Here is a 23,084-nt window from a genome sequence, read left to right on the forward strand (position 1 = left end):
ACACACAATGGTAATCCCAAAGACCCTGCGAAATGAACTAATGCTAAAGGTTCATTCAGCACACTTGGGAATTATGCAGACACTTGGGCGAATCACACACCGTGCATTTCAAAATCACATGTCAAGAATATCAATTCACGATATTCTGATAATGGACAACGGTCCTCAATTTTCTTGCACCGAATTAAAAAAAGGTTGGGGATTCGAACACAGTCCTTCTTCAACAAGTCATGCACAAAGCAATGGTTTGGCTGGAAAAACAATAGGGACATCTAAACAATATGCAGAAAGCATTTCCCACGAAAACGAACGTGTACTTTGTACTACTTGAATATCGCAATAGACAGTCACAGTGTGGTTATACACCTAATCAATTAGCTCTTGGTTGTCGAACCAAATCAATTGTAAAAAATCACAAACAAAACACTGTAACCAGAAGAAATCAATGACAGACAGTTTCGCACACGAATGTACAAGTCAAAATCACAGTAGAAGTCAAATTTCGACATTACATCGCGACAACTAGCGCCATTGTCAGTAAATGACAGCGTTCGTATCAAGTTTAGAAAAATCTGGAAAGTTGGGAGGGTCATCAAAGTTCACAGTGACCGCTCCTACATTGTTCAAACGGCCGATGGTGGCACGTTTCGCAGAAACATGTCAGCTGTGAACAAAACGAGCGAAAATACCTGCGATTTTGAGCCATTCGACGCTTTAGTTCTGCAGCCAGATAAAAGCCCCCATGATAGCAACGAGGTGAAACCACTGTCAATCCTAGATCCCCGTAATGACCCGGTTAAGGAACCCAGATTCAGGATATAAGACACGAACTGGACGATTAGTGATTGACAACCGTAAATGTGTAGGAAGTGAAAAGACAAAATAGACACAATTAAAATCAAACAAAAACCAGGCATACATATACATAATTGGAGTATAAATATAAACTGACAGTTATGAGTCATCAATATTTTAATGAAAACTCTGATTAATATTCAATATTTTGATAATTAAATATTATATTAATATTTCCCAAATTCGTACCATGTTATATCAACATAATATTTTTTTGTCTTTTTATAAAAGGAGGGAGATGTTCGATTATGAAACAGCCGATATATATCACCATATATATAACAATGTTAACTTGGTACCCTGTTTCTGATGCCGCCCTTTTATAATTGTGCACTAATTAATGTACTGTTCCCACGTCGTTAAATGCATTAATGATGACGTGGTATAAAATTGTATATTGTGATCCAAGGTTTCCTAAATATGAGTTAATTTTGAGTGATTAATTTCTTTTCATTTTTTTATTTGAAAGTAATCTGATCCTAGACCAAAATATGTATGAATTGCTTTGATCATCTCTTTTACATACATCCATGTATACTCACATGAAATATAAATAAACATCATATTTTGTGAAATTATGGACTTTAAATAGCATACCGCTCTAGTTGTTGCATGTTTTCCATTTGTGTTGTCTTATAAAAGACTTTAATAATTGTTTTCATTATATTTGCTTCATTAAATTACATTCTTAAAATATGTATTTAAATGAACATTAAATTCTTTTTAAATCAATATAAACTAATAATTTTACAAAAATACGGTATTTTAGAACTTTTCTTGTTTCGTCGTTTGTGCATGGTTGACGGTCCCTTTAAAGATCAAACATAGCATATGACATGGTTTGACTGCAGCATGTTTATACATGTTTGATTCACTTATCACAAAAAACGTTTATATGAAGATGTGACACCTATATATGCACTTTTCATACTTATCAAGTGGCATCATTTCGATACATGTCGGGGGAATTGACTCGATTCGACAAGAAGAGATTCAAAACTGACTGACAAATGTATACGGTTATGTTCATACGTGTGTAAAAAATATATTTATACTTGCATGTATTTTGAATAGTGGAGTGTTAAAATGTAGACAGTAATACTTTTTCTGCAAGAAATCCATTATTCTGAATGGAAATAATGGTATAATGCTATGCATGTTTGGAGGTTTTTACCACTCTCTTACACTGCAGTTCATTACATTCATGTATGTTGAAGCACGAACGACAACTCTGCTAGGAGAATGGGTTTTTACCTGTACTCCGACGAGTTAATTTGATGACCGGTTTAATAGGAAGACTCGATTACAGACAATCGCACAGGAATTCTGGGTAATACAGCCTCTTTTTCACGTGGACTCCCAACGGCAACATGGTAAAAACTATGTGTTGCTTTTCTGACACTTTATTTTAGCTAATGTCATATAATTTTGCGTAAATTGCTGTAAGAATCGTCACTTGTTCGATTTATCCTATGAACTGTTCAATTAATTGGAATTTCGTAAAGTATTTTCTATGGCATGACCATGTCACTAGTTTTCGGGACATTGAATGACTGGCCGCGTGCTCGTTCGTTGTTAGATTTGGGCATTAAGTAGTTTGCAAAACAAATTAACATTTCTTTATGTTAACTATTTCTTTCGCTAGTTTTGTTAATATCGACTCACGAGACCTACGGTGTAAGTATCATGGTGGCACGATTTTCGTTGTTCCACATGCATTGATGAACGAACGTTGAGTCCTAACCTTCCCCAGTTCCAAAATAAATTGCATTTCATTCAACATTTTCAACAAATGGTTAGCACTTGGTATTTATTAGATTATTTTATAAGTTGTTCAGTAATGAACTACAACTCTTTTACTTTAACAACCAGAAGTTAACTGAAAACTCTAAATAATGGCAGATAAAGCATATTTTCTCTGCTGAAACAACATAATTGTGATCACAGGCAGTAGTATCATAAATTCCCCCCCCCCCCCCCCGGACCCTCCCCCCCCCAAATGAGCCATTACATCGAAGCAAAAATTCTCAAAATGGCCAAGTTTGTCGATAAAAAATCCAAATTTGGTCAGACTCCTTTTCCCAAAATAGGCAGAAAAACCCCTGGCGTTAGTCAATATAAATTGCCGCCTTGGAGTCTTTTGATGATTTTTGCTTTTGGCGTCAATAGTCCACTCTATTTTTTTAATAGCGAGAGTTCCGACATGTATTTCGGTGGCATAACTATTTAATTTAAATACACACATATTTGTGACTATTATGGAAGCCTAAATAGTATATATTGAGCAAAATATATCGGAATTTACCTGTTTTAATTATAAACTATATTTCGAGTTTGTTTCATCCAATATAAATCCTTGTATAGTAAAGGTTCATGTTATCTCCCTTGGTGGAGGTTAAATTCAACTATGTTTGTAACTGAGTTCGAACAAAAAAGTGTGCAATATGCACAAAACAGTAAGAAATGAAATTGGAAATAATAATCATAAGAAGAAGAAGAAGCAAAAGAATAATTATAACTATTATAACTCAAAATATTAGAATCGACGGTAACGAAATACCCCGAAGTAAAAGGTACGAAATAGCTATGGTACGAAATAGGAACAACAACAACAATGCCAAAATGGTTGTCTTTGAGAAAATGATCGTTCAATGTCTATGATTTCGAATTAAATTCAGGTAATTTTTGTTATCTTAGTTCATATTTGTCAAACAACTGGTAGATTTTAGATATATACACGTGAAAATAATGTAATTCCCACAATAGTATTGTATTTATTTTTCGTTATGGTTTTTACAGACTGGAGTTTCAGCGTTCAGATTTATTCTGAACCCGAATTATTTCAGCTACCCTGGCCTCATCTGCAGGGTTCCCTCTGGGCTTTAAAAAGTTGTCGCCACTTACTTTCGCCAAATTTAAAAAGTTGTCGCCACACTGGGGCTTCATTTGGGCAATGAAGATCATGTCATTGTAATACAAACAAAAACTGCGCATTGAACAGTATGTTAAAGGAATTGATTTAATAACAGTAGTATTAATAATAACAACACATTTAACATTGTTCATGAAATAAAGGCACATTCAATCAGTTGTAAGTCTTGTTGATTGACACCTTCTGAATATGTTGCCACAGCTTGGTTGCTTCAGCATGCAGCTTTCTGGTAATCTGAAATTACAAAAAGGAAAAAATAATATTAATATACTACTAATAATAATCAATTAATGTGTAGTATATAAATAATATAAATGTGTGCTAGCACATGACCTACTACATAAAGCTCACAACACAACAGTCAAATAAAATAAGCATTTGTCAAATTGTGTCTCAAATTGATTTTCATGTACTTCGTTATGTTTACCTTTTTTAAAACAGTACATCCGGTAGTGAATTAATTGATTAGCTTTGAGGATATAAAGAGTTCATACAGCATATATTGTGTGTTGGAAATCATATTGAAGGAAATGAAATTCTGTTTAACAACTGTCTTTGTTTGGGTTTTGTTTGCAAGCTGGTGAATGTTAGCGGGAAAACATTTGCATTTTTGAATGAGTCTCATAATTATCAGAATCTAATGTTCACTTTCTAAAGTCGTTATACACTCTGAACTGGCCATGTTGACGAGTAAAACAAAAATGTCACCGTTTACATGTAAATAGAATAAATATATCTAAAATGATTAATTATTTTCTATAATTACACCGATTTTTCTAAACATAATCGATACTTACCTTTTTGAGTGTCATATTGTTGTCAATGAAACGGTCTTGGAATCGGCTTCGAACACTGAGACAAACACTTCACATTTAAGCGCAAAGTCGGTCGGTTTATTTCAATGTTGTCTTATCTATGAAGCAATAAAACTGCCGACCAATTAAGATAACTTGTAACAACATCCCAGATAATCGCAATTATCACAATTGCATGCCACTTTGCGGTAGTCTGCAGTCAGCACCACGCTCCATTGATTACTGCATCGCTTACATCATGGAAATCTATAGTATTACGACTGCCGTAAAGCGGCTGGTAAACACAGCGTCTTTTGTCATTTTAAGAAAATATGAGCGCAGAAAAATGCCGTTTTTTTTTTAAATCGCCATTTACGAAATTTTGTCGCCAGATTTTTTATTTTGTCGCAATTGGCGCCAATGGCGATCGACAGCGGGAACCCTGATCTGGTTGGTTGTTCTGATTGTGTTGGCCAATGATATTGCGTTTTAGAACCGAGCATTCAAACAACAAAATATGACAGCAAAACACACGACAAATTTAGGATACTGCTGCCTGTGATCTTGATTCTTAACTTAACTCTTATGCAGAGCTCCAGATAAGGATTTGTGAAATTAGTAACGGTACTGCCACTGACAGAAAGAAAAGGAGTAACGCTTAAAATCAATTAGTACCTGTACTACCATATTCAAAAATACAGGTAGTACTGTACTACCCGTGTTCTTGGATATTGAAGGGTGTATAACTGACTTTACCAGGGGTGTGATTTTTCTGCGGATTTCCGCGGATCGGGTTGTCCCGGATGTCACTTCTGAGATTTGCGTAAATTCGTTTAAAAAAATGTGGGGGAGAGGGGCTACCACCGATTCCGCGGACGTATTTCATAAGTGGCCTGAAATATCCGCGGCCCTTGAAATCTCTCCGCATTTTACACTGGTAGATTCTGCCTAAGCATTTTTAAAACGAGCCATATAATTGGCTGTCGTTTCCCAATCTTCCAATTAAAATAGTGTTCTTAAAATGCGCTCTGTGATTTGTTTGCAAATGGCGCCGTTGTGAAGAGAAAATTAAGATTATTGAAATAACAAATAGCAGTCGAATAAACGACTGACATCACCTAGTCTTATAGGAATAATGAAATGTGTTTGTCAAAAAAAAAGACTACGTTTTAGATACAAGCAACACATATTTTGTTAAGAAATGTGCCCACTGAATTTGTGTCACGGAAATCAGTGTTTGCAAATTGGAGTGTAGTCTACTCGCTAAGTAAAACAATTTAGAGAGTATCGTTCGAACATGGAAATAGACAAACATGATTTGATTTTTATATGTCTGTGGGTCTGTGTATAATCAGATTCATATGCATATTCTGCTTTATTATGTTTGTCACGCTGTTCAATTAACTAAAATAACTTTGAAGTGAAGATGTGAAATGCAAGATATTGAAAGGTAAACAAGTTAAATATATTAATTTAACTCAGTTAATACATCATTAACACCAGAAGAACACTCAAGTGTGTTGGTTTATATTTAGTCTATTAACTGTCATTCAATACATTGAAAAACTGCTGCTATTGATCACAATAAATACATACTTAACTGTTTACTTTGCATCCTCAGTATGATTAATGTGAAGTTTAACAGGTTTTTATAAAGAAATATTGTTATGAAGTTCAAAAAGTTGTTTATTTTAATGTCTGTTTTTATGTTTGTCATTGCGTTATGCTCGCCATTCGCGTAGTCAAAATCAGTCAACAGAATTTTCCTCCCCTCTGACTTTGCCTCAATCACACCCCTGTTTACAGAAATTAAAATAAATATATGTAGCTGCTTAAACAGCTACTGTATTAGGTTTTCCATTCCGAATAATGATGCTAATACAACTATACATTAAAACTCATGACTAATACTATTTCTTCATTTTTCTTGACAAGAAAACACTAGCCAACTAGTAAGCTAAGTAAATGAACACTTACAGGGCTTTTCATCCTTATATAACAGAGGCCGATATTCGGCTCCTTCCCAATATTAAAAAGCCTTATTTTTTCCCAACTCTGGCTGAAAGACTTCCCAAAAAAAACGATTGAAATTCCCCTGAAAATCAAAAAAATAAACACAGCGGATAGTGTTTTGTAGCCAAGTTACTATTCGGTATAGTTTTACTGGTCTTGTAGATGATTGTAATTTCATTGAAAGCTTCCACGAGCGATAAACAAAGATGAAGGTTTATTTTGCGTAATTGTTGTCTGGTATCGATTTTTTCGCTACCAGTTCAGTTCAGGTATTTCCCCACTACCGCTAAGCCGAATTTTAATTGTATTTGTGTACCAGTCTAGAACAGAATATTGCGTAGTACGGGTTTTATTGTCGGTTTTTGCACGAGGGCCGCAAGGGAGGTCACCAGTGTCATCGCTGAATTTTCAGTTTGAAAATGTCACATAATGGTAAATATTACCTGTTGAAAAGTTTATCTGTTTGAAAATATAGCTGGCCAATCTTTGAAAAGAACATTTCCAGGTCATTAATTCATAACAAAAATAAAGTTCAAACCATTATTGTGACTGTTTAAAATTGATTAAATGATTTACCTGTGATGAAATGCTTTAAAAGTTGTTTCCCAAAATGGCCATTTATCGCGCTTAAATTTCCCAATTTGCAAGGCTAGGGCTTCTTCCCAATTTCCAGATGAAAAGCCCTGACTTATTTCACTGTCTCATCCGTTTCCCATCGTGTTTTCTAACGTTTTACGCCACCGATGCAAGCAAATCGTTTAATATCGGGGCGACAATGTCTTTTTCTGGGTTTACAGATTTAGTGTCAGGATGGTTAGAAGACACCGTATGTAGTCATTATATGAAAACAAAGTGTTTTTTTGAGCCGCTTTCGGTTAAGCCGGCATTCAATTGCGCGCAGACATATCGTTTCTGACGGATTTACAAGTTACAGGAAATCACGCAACAGAATAGACAATAATATATGAACCCAGTCTACAACTTTTCGGTAATTTAAATTAACGAAAAGCGCCGTTAGGTTAGAGACCAACAAATCAAGCCGCGCAGACGTATCGGTATGGCCAGATTTTTTTCGTAAATGCGTAAAATGGATATTAATGTCGTAATTGTACGTCCAGTTTATAAAAATAAATGCGTAAATCTTCATGAAAAAGGCGTATTTACGGCTGTACGGCCCTTATCTGGAGCTCTGCTCTTATGTCTCTCAAATGACATGACATAATTTTGATCTTGTAATTTTTCCCAATTTTGGACTTAAGTATTATTTCAATGGACTTAAGTATTGTTTCAAATGGCCAATTTATACTGAAAAGGATTCCAACAGGAAGATCTGGGTTTATGGAATCCAGCATCGGGGTTTACTTGTGTCATGCATTTCTTAAAAAGTAGTGCTGTTTAAGGGCTTAAATATTACAAAAAATCATTAGAATCATGTTAAGTGTGTGCACCTTCATATTTTTGCTCTGTGGAAGGTCTGAACTTTTTCACAAATGACATGTAAACTGTAGCATCGCTATACTTAATTCCAGTATTTTATGCTTACTGAAGCTGATTTTTCATGAACTCATTTGTAGTAATTGTTATGCCCCCCTTCGAAGAAGAGGGGTATAATGCTTTGCTCATGTCGGCCGGTTGGTCGGTCAGTCCGTCCACCAGGTGGTTTCCGGATGATAACTCAAGAATGTTTGGGCCTAGGATCACGAAACTTCATAGGTACATTGATCATGACTCGCAGATGACCCCTATTGATTTTGAGGTCACTAGGTCAAAGGTCACAGGTGAAGGTCACAGTTACTGGAAATAGGCATTTTAAGGATTAAGCATGGTTCAAACAAGGGAAACAACTACCCTTTTTAACCAGGTTTTCCGAAGCAGTGATTTTAAAAAAAAAATTTTCTTACAGCCTGTGCCTTTTGGATTGGGAAAATTAGCGCGATAAACCATGAAATTGGGAAAAATAGCGCGATAAACCATGAAATTGGGAAACATTATAATTATGATTATAAGAACAGAATTAAAATTATTTAAGTATGTTTGACGGCATTTTTATATTATTAAGTGCTAATTTAATGTGTTCTTACAATGAAGACAATGTTAAGTTAATATCCTTCCACATTCATATTGAACTTGCAATAATCTATATAGATTCTTAAATATACCATTTAATCATAACCTCTTTAAAGCGGGTATATACGATCTTGTCAAATATTTATTAATTAATATAAAATGTGTAAAAAACTTATTATACATATATTTCAATATAAACTAAAATAAAAGTTAAGAAGAACATGTGTCGAAAAATGCTAAATAAGCCAGATATTTAATTCTGAAATCGAAAAAGGCTGTACAGCCGAATTCGCCAGCATGTATATCATGCATGTACGATGTGAATCTAAATTTAGTTTTACGGTTCATTTGAAATTCCTGCAGCGATATCGATTCATACGACACACGAACACTTACTAAAAAGACGAATGCATCGGTTATTGTAGGAAAATAATTACAAATTATCTTCGTCACAATCGGCTCGGGGCGCTAATTTGTATTTGCTGTATTTTATGAAATTCGCCTTAAATGTATAATATTTCTTGCATATTGTGTGTTATTATAACATATTTGTATCAATATTTTACAATTCAGCACATAAAAAAATCGTATATACCCGCTTTAACAGTAAGAGTTTAATTCAGTATTCTTTTAAATTAAATATCATATGGTGAAAACATTAACAAATATTTATAAAAAAAACGCTTTAGTGGTCTTGCTATGTCAATGATGTATTAAATGGAGTTAAAATAATTTATTTCATTTCTTTACCTTTCGACATCTTGCAATTCAATGCTATTTCAGTAAACTGTAAAGCGTGACAAACATAATAAAGCAGAATGTGCATATGAATCTGATTTTACACAGATCCACTAACATATAAATCATATCATGTTTGTCTCTTTCCATTTTCGAACGATACTCATCGTAAATGCATTAACTTTGTGAGTAACGGTAGACTAACTCCAATTTCCCAACACTGATTTCCGTGATGCACATTCACTGTGAAGATTTGTAATAAATATTTGTAGTTTTTATCTCAAACGTTGTATTTTGCGTTAATTGACACACGCTTAAATTATTCCGTAATAACCATATGATATCCGTTGTTAATTTGAATGTTATTTATCATTTTCGCCGCTCATCGCAAATTTCTCGTCTGCTTGCCGCCATCTTGGGCGCGTGTAAAAACAGGCGTTTACAATCTGGATACATCGACTTTCGTCGGTATCCTCCGCAATATAGAGAGAGATGTGGATAGCAACTTTAAATCGTATTCGGCTAAAGTCGCAAAAAATACGTAAGTCAGTTGTTGTTCAGCGACGACTCGGCAACTCGATCGGCACTCGTTCGAAATTATTGCTAAATTACATTGTAATCTTATTGGCTTTATTGGGAAAATTTTGTCTTTTTTTGGGAAATTTTAATCAAATTTTGGGGAAAAAACATCATTTTTTGCAATTGGGAAGCAGCGGAATATCGGCTGTAATTTCTGGCAAAAAAAATCACTGCGAAGGAAAAAACTGGTTATTCGATTGGCGAATGCGGGCGGGCGGGCTGGCTGGCTGGCGGAACAAGCTTGTCCAGGCCATAACTATGTCGTTCATTGTCAGATTTTAAAATCATTTGGCACATTTGTTCACCATCATTGGACGGTGTGTCGCGCGAAATAATTACGTCGAAATCTCCAAGGTCAAGGTCACATTTTGAGTTCAAAGGTCAAAAATGGCCATAAATGAGCTTGTCCTGGCCATAACTATGTCATTCATTGTGAGATTTTAAAATCATTTGGCACATATGTTCACCATCATGGGACGGTGTGTCGCACAAAAGAATCACGTCAACATCTCCAATGTCAAGGTCGCCACGACTAAAAATATATTTTTTTTAAAAACAAACTTACAAAAGGGGTTTATTTTGTTTGTTCATTTCAAAAGTTCAGTTTGAGTTTTCTCCCTTTATCAGATTTTTTTTTCACAATGAAAACCTGGTTTTGTGACAATTTTGTCCCTTGTTGCATGTTCTTTTTGTTACAGTATTTGCCTCCCTTGTAGTATATTTAAATTTTACCAAATGTAAGACTAACTGCATTTTTGTAAAGCATACTACTACTACTACTTCTTACTACTACTACTACTACTACTACTACTACTTCTTACTACTACTACTACTACAGGCTTTTTCCGCTCCATTTTGGGAAAACGCCACACTGGAATTTTGGGAATTTCGCGTCGTGAAAACCCCCATTTTGGAAAAAAAATTAATCGCAAAATTGGCTCAATTGGGAAAAATTATCGCATGTAAATAGTGTTTCTTATATTTCAAAGAAGCCGTTAACTGGTAAATAACGACTATTTGGATAACTTATTATTAAATTTTTACAAAATATTATGAACATGTGTGATAAGTGCAGGTTTTTTAATCTGAATTTGGGGGAAAAGCTTGGCATTTTTTTTGGTGAAAAAAATTGCATGAAGGGCCATATTTTGAGGAAAATAAGGAAAGTCTTAAATTATCATTAACATATTTTACAGTTATTAAAACAAATTCAAGGCAACAGATAATTTAATTATGCAATACTTTCTATTTTCTACACTGGATCAGGTCAACTTATATATTTTAAGGGAAAAAAAATTTTTTTTTTTTTTTTTTTGAATTGGGATTTTTTTTCAATTCGGAACAAAACAACTAGATTTGCATTGGGAATGGGGCCGAATTTTGGACCCGTGGCATAGGGCGGAAAAAAGCCTGTACTACCACCACCACCACCACCGTTCACAGTGACAAAAAACGTATTCACACAATGGCTGCTACTACAACTTATAGCCCATATAGGGGGGCATGCATGTTTTACAAACAGCCCTTGTTTTTATATTTTTAACCAGGTTTTCCGAAGGAAAAAACTGGTTATTAGATTGGCGAATGCGGGCGGGCTGGCTGGCTGGCGGGCGGGCGGGCGGAACAAGCTTGTCCGGGCCATAACTATGTCGTTCATTGTCATATTTTAAAATCATTTGGCACATTTGTTCACCATCATTGGACGGTGTGTCGCGCGAAATAATTACGTCGATATCTCCAAGGTCAAGGTCACACTTTGAGTTCATAGGTCAAAATTGGCAATAAATGAGCTTGTCTGGGCCATAACTATGACATTCATTGTGAGATTTTACAATTATTTGGCACATTTGTTCACCATCATGGGACGGTGTGTCGCACGAAAGAATCACGTCAATATCTCCAATGTCAAGGTCACCACAACTTAAAATAGATTTATTTTGAAACAAACTTACAAAGGGGGTTAATTTTGTTTGTTCATTTCAAAAGTTCAGTTTGAGTTGTCTCCCTTAATCAGATTTTTTTTCACAATGAAAACCTGGTTTTGTGACAATTTTGTCCCTTGTTCATCTTTTGAAAAGCTCCGTGTTCTTATTCCCCATCAAAGGCGGATGGGTATAGAATTGGCATTGTCTGTCAGTCCATCCGTCTTGTCAGTCCCTTTTTTTGGTGGGATAATGACTGTTACGAATTATTTTTTGTTCAAGTGATGTAAACAAAAAAAAAAATTTTATTGAACAGAAAATACAGATAACTGAGACAGAACATTTGAAAGCTGCTATAAGTATATGCTACATTTAATAGGGAGCCAAGAAGGCAGATGCTAAGGGAGCCAAAGGCAGCAAGGCACAGCCAGGCAAGCCCAAAAAGGAAGGTGGTGGCAAATCAAAGAAGAAGGTTAGTGACTTGCTGTAGACAATAGTGATTTGAACCTTGCCAGCGTCATTATTTTTTTCAGAAATCTGTTTCAAATTCAATACCATCTTTATTCTAATAAACGCGCCCGCCTTAATAAATGCCCCCCCCCCTATCATATAATGAAGGATTGATCAAAATAATAGCGCCCCCATTTCTCGGCTGCTAAGGGGTAAAGTGATTGCATTTTATTGACGGAAAATTCTTTTTTTTTATCGACAAGGTACATGTAATTGGCAAGAACCTTATAGAAATAAAACTTTAATAATAATAATAATTTTAACATATATCAGTGCTCCAGCTAGGCCTAAATCGAAGGGCGCCGCGTACTGCCCCCCCCCCCCCCTCAATTTTTTCTTTTTTACATATGATAATTCATAAATCTCTCTCTCTTATTACATTGTAATTAGTTTAATCCTCATTGTAGACATTATATTTGAATGGTTTAATAATAATGGGAATAATACAATTATTTATAACATATAAATTAACATGCAATAGGAAGCATTCCAGAAAAACCCGCGTGCTCGAACGTGCCCTTTTCACAAAATACTGTGCGTCGAAAGTGCCCTTTTGACAAAATACTGCGCGTTGAAAGTGCCCTTTTGACAAAAAAGCCCTGCCTGCCCTTTTCAAATCCTAGCTGGAGCACTGATATATATTTGGAACAAATCAATGTTAGGATTAAACTCCAACATGCAGGTGATTTTATTATTGTATCTGTTTTGTCAGTTTAAAATGTCAAATTCATGTTCAGATTTTTTTTGACACTGCGTTTAAAATACGGATTTACCCAGGTTGTTCAATATGCTGTACGCTGGGCCAAAGCACAGGGCTTACATTGTATACATGCTGAGTAAATTGCTAAGTCACTTCGTGTAGACACAATGCAGGGCTTAACTTAGTAAAATTTAAATTTAGGATCTATTAATTGTGTTGCTATAGTTGTTGTGTTTTTTTCTTTTTGCCAAATAAATATAAAAATAATTGCAATGTTCCTTCATTTTTATTAACATAATATTCACAATAAATTCACATTCACATTATCATCTAAATGGCCAATACTATCAACATCTGTGCTTGTTTAGTGATCATCTCTGTCTACGTCATCGTCTCACTTTGGGAGTTTGATCTCTGTGGTCGTCCCGACCTTATTATATGCATATCTTCTCCTGATTTATTTTATTGCTAGACCCAATTCAACCAAAAATTTTTTTATTCACTTTATAAGGTATCTACCGTAAACATAAACCTTCACTAATTAACATTTTTGCTATCTCGGCCATGCATACTGGTACAGTTCTCACAACGGTCATATCGACAACGGCCCTGTCATCTCGCATGATAATAGGGCGTAGTATTCTGTTGAATCTAATTGTGATATGTTTACGATTGCTCAATGAATTTGGAACTTTTCACAATTACCGGTAAACACATTTTAGGTGTTGGCTCATATTATACCTAAAGCAGTGCTCCAGCTAGGACTTAATTGAAGGGCGCCCTGCCCTTCTGAACCTCCGCCCTGCCCTTCCTAGGGCCCCCCCTGCCCTTTAAATTATTTTTTTTTTTTTTTACATATAATTATTAATTAATAAATATCTTATTACATTGTATTTAATGTATTCCAATTTCTTATTGTAGACATTATATTTGAATGGTTTAATAATTGTTTAGTAATAATGGGAATAATATATTCTAACAATTATTAATAATATATAAATTAACATGCAACAGAAAGCTTTCCTGAAATGACCGCGCGCTCAAAAGTGCCCTTTTGACAAAATACTGCGCGTCGAAAGTGCCCTTTTGACAAAAAAGCCCCCCTGCCCTTTTCAAATCCTAGCTGGAGCACTGCTGAAGGGGGGTGAAATAAACGCGTCCCCTGTGTGATTTGCATCGCTCCCTGGCGCGTTTATTATGATAAAGACAGTATGTATGAAAGTTTTTTGTACGATTTAGAAAAATAAGTTACTTTCTCTATCTTGACCCTCAAATATATGAAATCAGTACTTATTTAATTGAATGTGTGCAGCAGTCTTTTTCCAGAGAAATTCTCAAGGTGATGAAAATTACAGATTGATCATTGCTTGAAGATTAGTCTTGAAAATATTCTTAAGTTTCTGAATATACTGTTGCAGAAGTGGTCCAAGGGAAAAGTCCGTGACAAGTTGAACAACCTTGTTCTCTACGACAAGCCTACCTACGAAAAGCTGTACAAGGAAGTCCCCAACTACAAGCTCATCACACCGTCTGTGGTGTCTGAAAGACTCAAGGTCAGAGGGTCTCTCGCCAAGAAGGGCCTCAGAGAATTGTGCGCTAAAGGTAAGTTCATCCTGCTCATGTAGTTGTAAAAAGGTGTTGCAATATTCTATTTTGCTTCTTAATGATTTTTTATGCGCCCGGTAGGGTGGCACATAGCAGTTGAACTGTCCATCAGTCCGTGCGTCCGTCCGAAGACTTTAACATTGCCGATAACTTTTGCAATATTGAAGATAGCATGTTGATATTTGGCATACATGTGTATCTCATGGAGTTGCACATTTTGAGTGGTGAAAGGTCAAGGCCATCCTTCAAGGTCAAAAGTAAAAAAAAATACAATCCAAGGGAAGTAATAAGCTTTAAAAAGGAGATAATTTCTAAACCTGCCAAATGATATATTGAAATTTTATTTCAAAGCAGCGCAATAGGGGGTATTGTGTTTCTGACAAACACATCTCTTGTTTTCACAATTTCTGCAAGAACTCTAACAGAAATATTTTGAATGAAATAATGATATGGTTGTAAAACTAAAGGTACTATGATTTTTTTTTTCAGAACAGTTGTTTTTATATATTTATATCTACTGATGTAATAGGTTTAAGTTTCTTTTCAATACATGTTGAGGTATTCAAGTTTCTAATGAACTGTATTGCTTGGTACTGCAGTTTGGATAATTAAATTTCAAATAATTGAAATCTGTCTAATTTCTTGCAGGTTTGATTAAACTGGTATCCAAACACAGCTCTCAGATGATCTACACTCGAGCAACCAAGGGTGATGATGAGTAGATGACTTGTTTGTATTAAGATAAATAAAAGAAAAAAATCTGACTCGACGACTTATTGGCGTCGCTCTAGAGGGTGGCGACTAGTATGCAATGCATTATTTTTTTCGCTTATGGGAGGAGAAGTTATTTTACGGATCTATGTATATATTTTGTTTTAAGAATATCTTGCATAGTGGTGATTTTTTGTGTAAATAAGTGTAAATAAGTACTGCATTTGTGCCTATTACATTTATTACAACATTTATTGCCAATAATGCAAAACTAATTGTTTTAATTAATAACTGATCCACAACTGATCACAGGGACTGGGCAAGTATGCGAAAATTTCTGTTTTTTATAAAAACAATGATGTTTTGTATAAAAACAAAACATAATCAAAATATATTTATTCTGTGGTTTTTCTAATTTGCTTATTTAGTGGAAAATCAATGTACGATATTTGACGACCTATCGCGCAAGCAAGTTCATTGGAAGGCATAGTGGTACGAAAACGTACAATGTATTAGTTTATTAATATACATATAATAACGATCGCTATACACAACTTCACCAAATAGCAGTACATAAGTGAATGCAAGCCAGAATAGCTCAGTTCGAAGAGCGTTAGACTGAAGTTGTTTACGCCTATGGCAACAAATATAAAAATTCTGACAATGGTGGAGCTGGTAGGAGACATATATTGCTTGGCATTAGTCTTGTTTTATCTACAAGTTAGAGATACAAAAAGGTTGTCAACACGACGTCGGAGCGAGTGAAATTGTCACGAGACAATTGGTTATGTTGCTCAAATGACATAATTTCATTTCATTAAGAGAAAAGTGGTGAGGTTTAATAATGTACAGTGATTTCGTTTACATTTGATGGTTTTTGATGATGATGGTAATGGACAAAACACCGTTCCTGAATGTGGATGGGGCAAAAACATTTAAACCATTTAACAAATACAAACGTTTCTGAACAATCTGGATTCCGTCTGATTATTGGTATTGGCCAATTTCGAAATTGGGTCATGTGAGGTCAAAACCTAGGTTACATTTAAGGAAAAGTATTGAACACCTTAGAGGCCACATTGATAGAATAATCCTTCAGAGACTTGAAGAACAATTTTCCCAATTATATCCCAGATTTTGAAACTGGGTTACGGTATAGAAAAAATACAGAAATATTAATATTTGAAGCTTGCTACAATCTATGTGTAAAACTTATTGAAATATTTTCATGAAACTTATCAGAAGATTTGTTCCAATTGTATCTGAGCCGAGTTCTAAAATAGATTACTCGCACGTTCTTGCCAAATATTCATAACATGAAAAAAAAGCATTTGTGCCTGTTAAAAAGCAATGTTTTTCGCCAATTAGTTTTTATCCCCCGCCAGAGGCGGAGGGATATTGTTTTGGCGTTGTCCGGCTGTCCGTCCGTCCGGCACTTTTGTGTTCGGAGCCATATCTTGGAAGTTCTTTGGTGGATTTCATTTAAACTTGGTATGCGTATATATATGCATAAGAGGATGATGCACGCCAAATGGCATTGTACACCATCTGTTAAAAACAGACTTATGGCCCTTTGTATCTTGAAAAAATGCTTTTTAGTGTCCGAAGCCATATCTTGGAAGTTCTTTAGCGGATTTCATTGAAACTTGGTATGAGTATATATATGCATAAGAGGATGATGCACGCCAAATGGCATTGTGCACCATCTGTTAAAAACAGACTTATGGCCCTTTGTATCTTGAAAAGATGCTTTTTACTATAGGCATCTTTGTGTCCGGAGCCATATCTTGGAAGTGCTTTGGCGTATTTCATTTAAATTTGGTATGAGTATATATATGCATAGGCGGAGGGATATTGTTTCGGCGTTGTCCGTCCGTCTGTCCGTCCATCCGTCCGTCTTCCTTTGTCTTAGTTTTGTGTAATTGTCCTCCGTCCGTCCATCTATCATTATGTTCATCCGTCCGATTTGCACCCATCCTCAAACAAAGCATATGTTGCGGGGGATACCTTGGGCCTTTCAGGCCCTCTTGTTATTCTAGACATGTACCGGTATTCAGAATCCTTCTGATAATTAAAGTTTAGAAATGTTTATTGCAAATATTAATAAAAATTATTAAATCTTTAAGTTTTCTTTTTTTTTAATTGGTAAAAACACGAAACATAATTAACGACGATATTTCAATGGAAGGTTTGGTAGAAATTTACGTTCGCTGAAATAATTCATTATGCTCCATTAGGTCATTATCATTAGGGCGGCCATTGCCATGTTACATAGTTTATATCCGATATGCACGTGATAAATCTGTCTTAAACATCGATGCTTAGGTTCTGTGCTAGTATTTTCGTAATCAATGGGCACCGACCTTAAATACGACCATGTAGTCGAGTGAGCGTGCAATGGTATTGCCATATATTTGCGAGTACCAGACATGAATACAGTGTCATCATGTAGATTTACGTCGTATTCTTGAGCGTCTGAACATGAACGTACGTCACGAATTTCTGCTTCACGTGACGGTGGCACTGGAGTGTTTGAACGAGCAGCTCCTAGGTACAAATAACGACGGCAACGAAGCCGCATATGAAGACGTTGTGAATGACGCATCGTGACGTTGTAAAAAAGAACGAATGGCGCCGACGCATTTAACAACGGGACAACTGCAAATGACGTAGTTTACAGCGGAACGACTGACGGCTGACATGTGACGACGGAATGTTAGACATCTGTTACGGCGTAACGACTGATGCTGACGATTTTGAGCTGCAATTTGCCTAACAACAAGCAACACACCGATCAATCGACTAACGTAACGTCTGTGGTTCATCCATCGGCTGAGCTAGAAGTTACATGTCGGTTAAAAGCGGAGTGTAAGTATTTCCCTATTTTTTATATTTTACGTATTGAATTGAGCAGGTTTGAGTGTGTTCTTTGAGAGCCTAAATAAGAACGACTTTGTGAACGTAATCCCTACCTTCCTCGCTGCTTAGTTTTAAAGAAATCGTTAGAATGTGGTCAAAAATAAAACAAAATTCACCACTCTCTCAGTCAAACTCTAATTACACATGATTTAAACCAAAGATAACTATGAACATCTACTAGCTCAGCCGACGGATGAACCACAGACGTTGCGTTAGTCGAATGAACGGTGTGAGCAAGCATCTGATTAGTTGCACAACTAGCTTCCGGGTATTCGCGCTAGCATTAAGATTGACTATTGACGTTAAAACAGTGACAATGTTCCAGAACCGGGAAATTTAAAACCCATATAAGACAAATCAAACACTTATGTATTAGGCTAAAGCAGTAAAGCATGGCCCTTTCCCTTTTATTAAAACGAAAAAAACTCATCTGGGCTCGAACCAACTATTTCCCACCCTTTTTAAAAAAAAGTCCCACATTTTGTCCCCTTTTCATTTGAATTCTTAAATACTAACACACCATACATATCTGACGATTAAATAGAGGAACATACAGTATTACTTAATGCTAACAACACATTATTCTTGATAAAGAACACACATGTAATTTATAAATGGTTGCTTTAATATTAGTGCTTAAGTGTTAAAAGCACAATTGAGTCACTTGCAATGTGCACAGTTTACTTTCAGAAGAGTTTTCAATAAATATGTTGACCTGTCCTTTTTCAGGCATTTTTTAGTCTGGCTAAATCCCTGCTTAGTATTTGAAAAATAAGAAATCTCAAATGACTAACTGCTTTTCGCACACATATCCGAAAGGCCGATCACAGTTCTCGTCATTCCACTGGAAGAATATAAAGTAAAAGACTTACATTTACGGATCACATTTCTGGCTAAATTAATTACCAAAAAATATTAAACATGACAAAGATATATTATATTTTTATTTCAATTTAAATTCATATCTACAACTAAACAACAGCATGAAATAATATATGCAACTTAGTAACTGAGTAAATGCCAGCCAGATACTTGTCTTAATGGAACTTGTTTTTATACGCCCGTATAAAATACGGGACGTATTATGTGAAACCCCTTGGCGGCGGGCGGCGGGCGGAAGGCATCACTTTGTCCGGACTCTAATTCAAATTGTATTCATCCGATCTTCACCAAACTTGGTCAGCAGTTGCATCTAGTTGATATCTAGGCCAAGTTCGAATATGGGTCATGCCGGGTCAAAAACTAGGTCATAGGGTCAATAAGTGCATTTTCAAAGGGGCCACTTTGTCCGGACTCTATTTCAAATTGTATTCATCCGATCTTCACCAAACTTGGTCAGCAGTTGCATCTAGTTGATATATAGGCCAAGTTCGAATATGGGTCATGCCGGGTCAAAAACTAGGTCATAGGGTCAATTAGTGCATTTTCAACGGCGCCACTTTGTCCGGACTCTAATTCAAATTGTATTCATCCGATCTTCACCAAACTTGGTCAGTAGTTGCATCTAGTTGATATCTAGGTCAAGTTCGAATATGGGTCATGCCGGGTCAAAAACTAGGTCACAAGGTTACTTAGTGCATTTCAAGCATTTAGCATGGTGTCCGCTCTCTAATTGAAGTAGTTTGCATCTGATCATCACCTAATTTGGTCAGAAGTTGAGTCTAGATGATATGTAGATCAAATTCGAATATGGGTCATGCCGGGTCAAAAACGAGGTCACGATCGGACACATAATGAATTTCAAGCATTTAGCATGGTGCCCGCTCTCTAATTGAAGTAGTTTTCATTTGATCTTCACCAAATTTAGTCAGATGTTACATCTAAATGATATCTAGGTCAAGTTCAAATATGGGTCATGCCGGGTCAATAACTAGGTCTCGAGGTCACTTAGTGCATTTCAAGCATTAAGCATGGTGTCCAAAACCTCCGAACGGGCGTATCTTGTGACAGTTTGGCACTCTTGTTATTTAAATGAGTTTAATAAACAATGGCTGTTCAAGATTATGAACAAACGTGCGACAGAAATTTTCAAATGATCAATGGTAAAAGAATATTTACACTACGAAGGAATGTTAAGAATGGTAACACTGGCTTGTGGTAATTATAATAAGAATAACTTCGCAAAAACGCATAAGGATGTAAACAGTAAAATGCATGCAATGTTACGTAGTAGCTTACAACCTATAAATGGGATAAAAACAAGAGTAAACAATCAACTATCCAAACATTTAAGTAAAACTATGCATCATGCATGCTCAATGGTTATGTTTGACCTTTTTAATAACCTACTTGAATAGTGTTTGGAGAAAAAACGAAACGCTTAGTCCATACATGAACAGAAAATCAATGTAAGGATAGTTACATTAAGAGAATTAAGATGTGTAATTACCTGAACATGCTTCAAAATTGCAGCAAGCAATGGCCGCAGAAATGAAGCTATAATCTGCCTTAAATACGCATACGCTGATTGTCAGTATCCGTTGTATTAGAACAGTAGTGTTACATGCGACGCACACTTTTGAACCTATTGGTTCTCGAAATATGAAAAGAAAGACCACGCAATGTGTTATTTTGTAGAACGCTATACGAGTTGCCTTCCGCGTTTAATTATCGAATCCTCGCACACCTGTTGTTGCTTGGTGCAAAGTCGCGAATGTCATTTCCATCGACTTGGCTGTACGCTATTTTGTTGGCTTTGAAATATAGGTTATCATGATCCGAATGAAATTAATTTGAAACCAAAAAATAAATGTGTGTTTGTGTTCATACATGTACAGCATGCTTCGTTTTTATTTTCATGGGGCTATACACATGTGGTTTGTGGTATGTTTTGTTATACGTAAATACTCATTTTTTTAAATGTGTCTACCTTGAGTTTCAGTTTTAGCATGCCTTGATTTCTTTTGACTGACATGGGTTTTTTTTGCTTTATTTTTTCGACCTTTCGACTGATGATTACAATTATTGTGAATCATGTTAATTATTAAAGTTGGCATTAAACAAATTGGGTTTTCAAAGTCTTAAATTATACATTCGACACCAAGATGTAAAAGTGCATTTAAACATTAAGCATGCGGTTTAATGTTTCAAAAGCCCGAAGAAATGCAGACAATATAAAGGCCACACGATTTACAGCTGCAGAAGACGAGCGTGCAATTCAATTATGTATAGTTTATGAAATGGCCAAATGTAATTCCCAGTCAGATGTTTTAGTTGGTCTAATGGAACTTCCACGTTTAAAATGGCTTAATTTTAACAATTATATATGACCTGATATACTTATGATCCGCTGTAGAAAATATAAAAAAGTGATAATGTTTGAATCAAATAAGATAAAACATATGATGTTCTAAAAAAACTAGCCAAAATGTTGGGTAATGGGTTGCTGAATAAATAACTGTAATGAATTGGACAAGAAACGGATTATACTACAAGTTGAATGGACACTGCATTGAACAATGTACTGATCAAAAAGGTATTTCAGACCAAAGTTCTTGTGCGGGGAGCGATAATGCCGCGATTTAAACTTATGAACAGTTTCAGAAGCTTGTGTCAAAGCTTTAACAAAAAGTACACATCAGTTGCATAGCCTTTCAAAAAAGCTGAACACTTTGTGTGGCCTCAAAATTGTTCACAGGATTTATTTTGACGACGAAAAAAGGACGACGAATGAAGACAAACTGAAGGCAGCCAATCAAAAAGATCAACATGCGACTATGAGTAACAGCAACATTCTTGAAGATCTGTGTAGATAAAAAAAACAGCGTAGTAATATAATTGCACAACATTCTGACGAAATGCCCATATTCTGACATTTAAAAGAAATGCAATTACTAATGTGGTAAACATAAAGACACATTCCAGCGCACTGTCAAAAAACTCAACAAGAACAAGAACTTTCTTTCGAGAACAAGAATTTAACTGGAAAAACATATTTATCATGCCATATAAAGCAACTATCGATAGCACACTGAGAAATTTTCAATATAAATAAATCCATAGAATAATAGCAACAAATAAATATCTTTTAAAGTGCAACCTATCCAACACAAATTTATGTGATATATGCTGCGAACACAATGAAACAATAGAACACCTTTTCTGGGAGTGTAAACATATTCAAACTATATGGAACCAATTGACAACATTTCTTGAGAAACAACAAATACAAGTTTAACTGTCCCTTTTAAATATTAGTTTCGGTTTAAATACCTTCAAAACACCAGAAACTAATAACACTGTGAACTACATTATTATACTAATGAAATATTTCATATTCAGCACGAAATACAAAAAACAAACACCTACTCTAAACATCCCACACTTCACATTTTTGAACAAAAATGGAAACGCATCAAAATTTCACAACCCAGTCCAGTTGTCTTCTACCCCACTTTACGCAACTCTTCTATTGTTCTAATTACTAGATTTGAAAACATTTTTTTTATCACTAACAATTAAAAAAAAACATGTAAATACTAGCATATCATGTATAATATGTTTCACATTACTACTGCTGTATAATATCACTTCGTTCTTGACCATGCACATATGTACATATGTGAATAAAAAACCCTGAACAAACCAATCTTTTATGTGTCAACAACACTGGGAGGTTGTTCCCACAATCATCACTATATATACATGTCTTTTAATATATATAAAAAACACACAATCGAGGCAACTTAGTTATGTCATTGAACTTTATAGGTGCAGCACTATTTAATATATCAACGACT

The 23,084-nt window shown here is 35.3% G+C and overlaps 1 protein-coding gene across 1 annotated transcript; it reads left to right on the forward strand.

The window, feature by feature from the left end:
* Positions 1–2,153: 2,153 nt before the first annotated feature.
* LOC127860362 (40S ribosomal protein S25-like) lies at positions 2,154–15,479 on the forward strand. The gene is made up of 4 exons (XM_052398386.1): positions 2,154–2,228; positions 12,280–12,372; positions 14,529–14,712; positions 15,364–15,479. The coding sequence occupies exons 1-4, from the start codon at positions 2,226–2,228 to the stop codon at positions 15,435–15,437; spliced, it is 354 nt and encodes a 117-aa protein (XP_052254346.1). The 5' UTR covers positions 2,154–2,225; the 3' UTR covers positions 15,438–15,479.
* Positions 15,480–23,084: the final 7,605 nt, after the last annotated feature.

The sequence above is a fragment of the Dreissena polymorpha genome, chromosome 15 (assembly GCF_020536995.1).
Source record: "Dreissena polymorpha isolate Duluth1 chromosome 15, UMN_Dpol_1.0, whole genome shotgun sequence".
NCBI classification, from domain to species: Eukaryota; Metazoa; Mollusca; class Bivalvia; order Myida; family Dreissenidae; genus Dreissena; species Dreissena polymorpha.

Bases quoted from the DNA above. Each gene is read 5' to 3' on its own strand.
- LOC127860362 (XM_052398386.1), top strand. The intron at 12,373-14,528 runs GTTAGTGACTTG...ATACTGTTGCAG, and splicing joins GTGGCAAATCAAAGAAGAAG to AAGTGGTCCAAGGGAAAAGT. The intron at 14,713-15,363 runs GTAAGTTCATCC...AATTTCTTGCAG, and splicing joins CAGAGAATTGTGCGCTAAAG to GTTTGATTAAACTGGTATCC.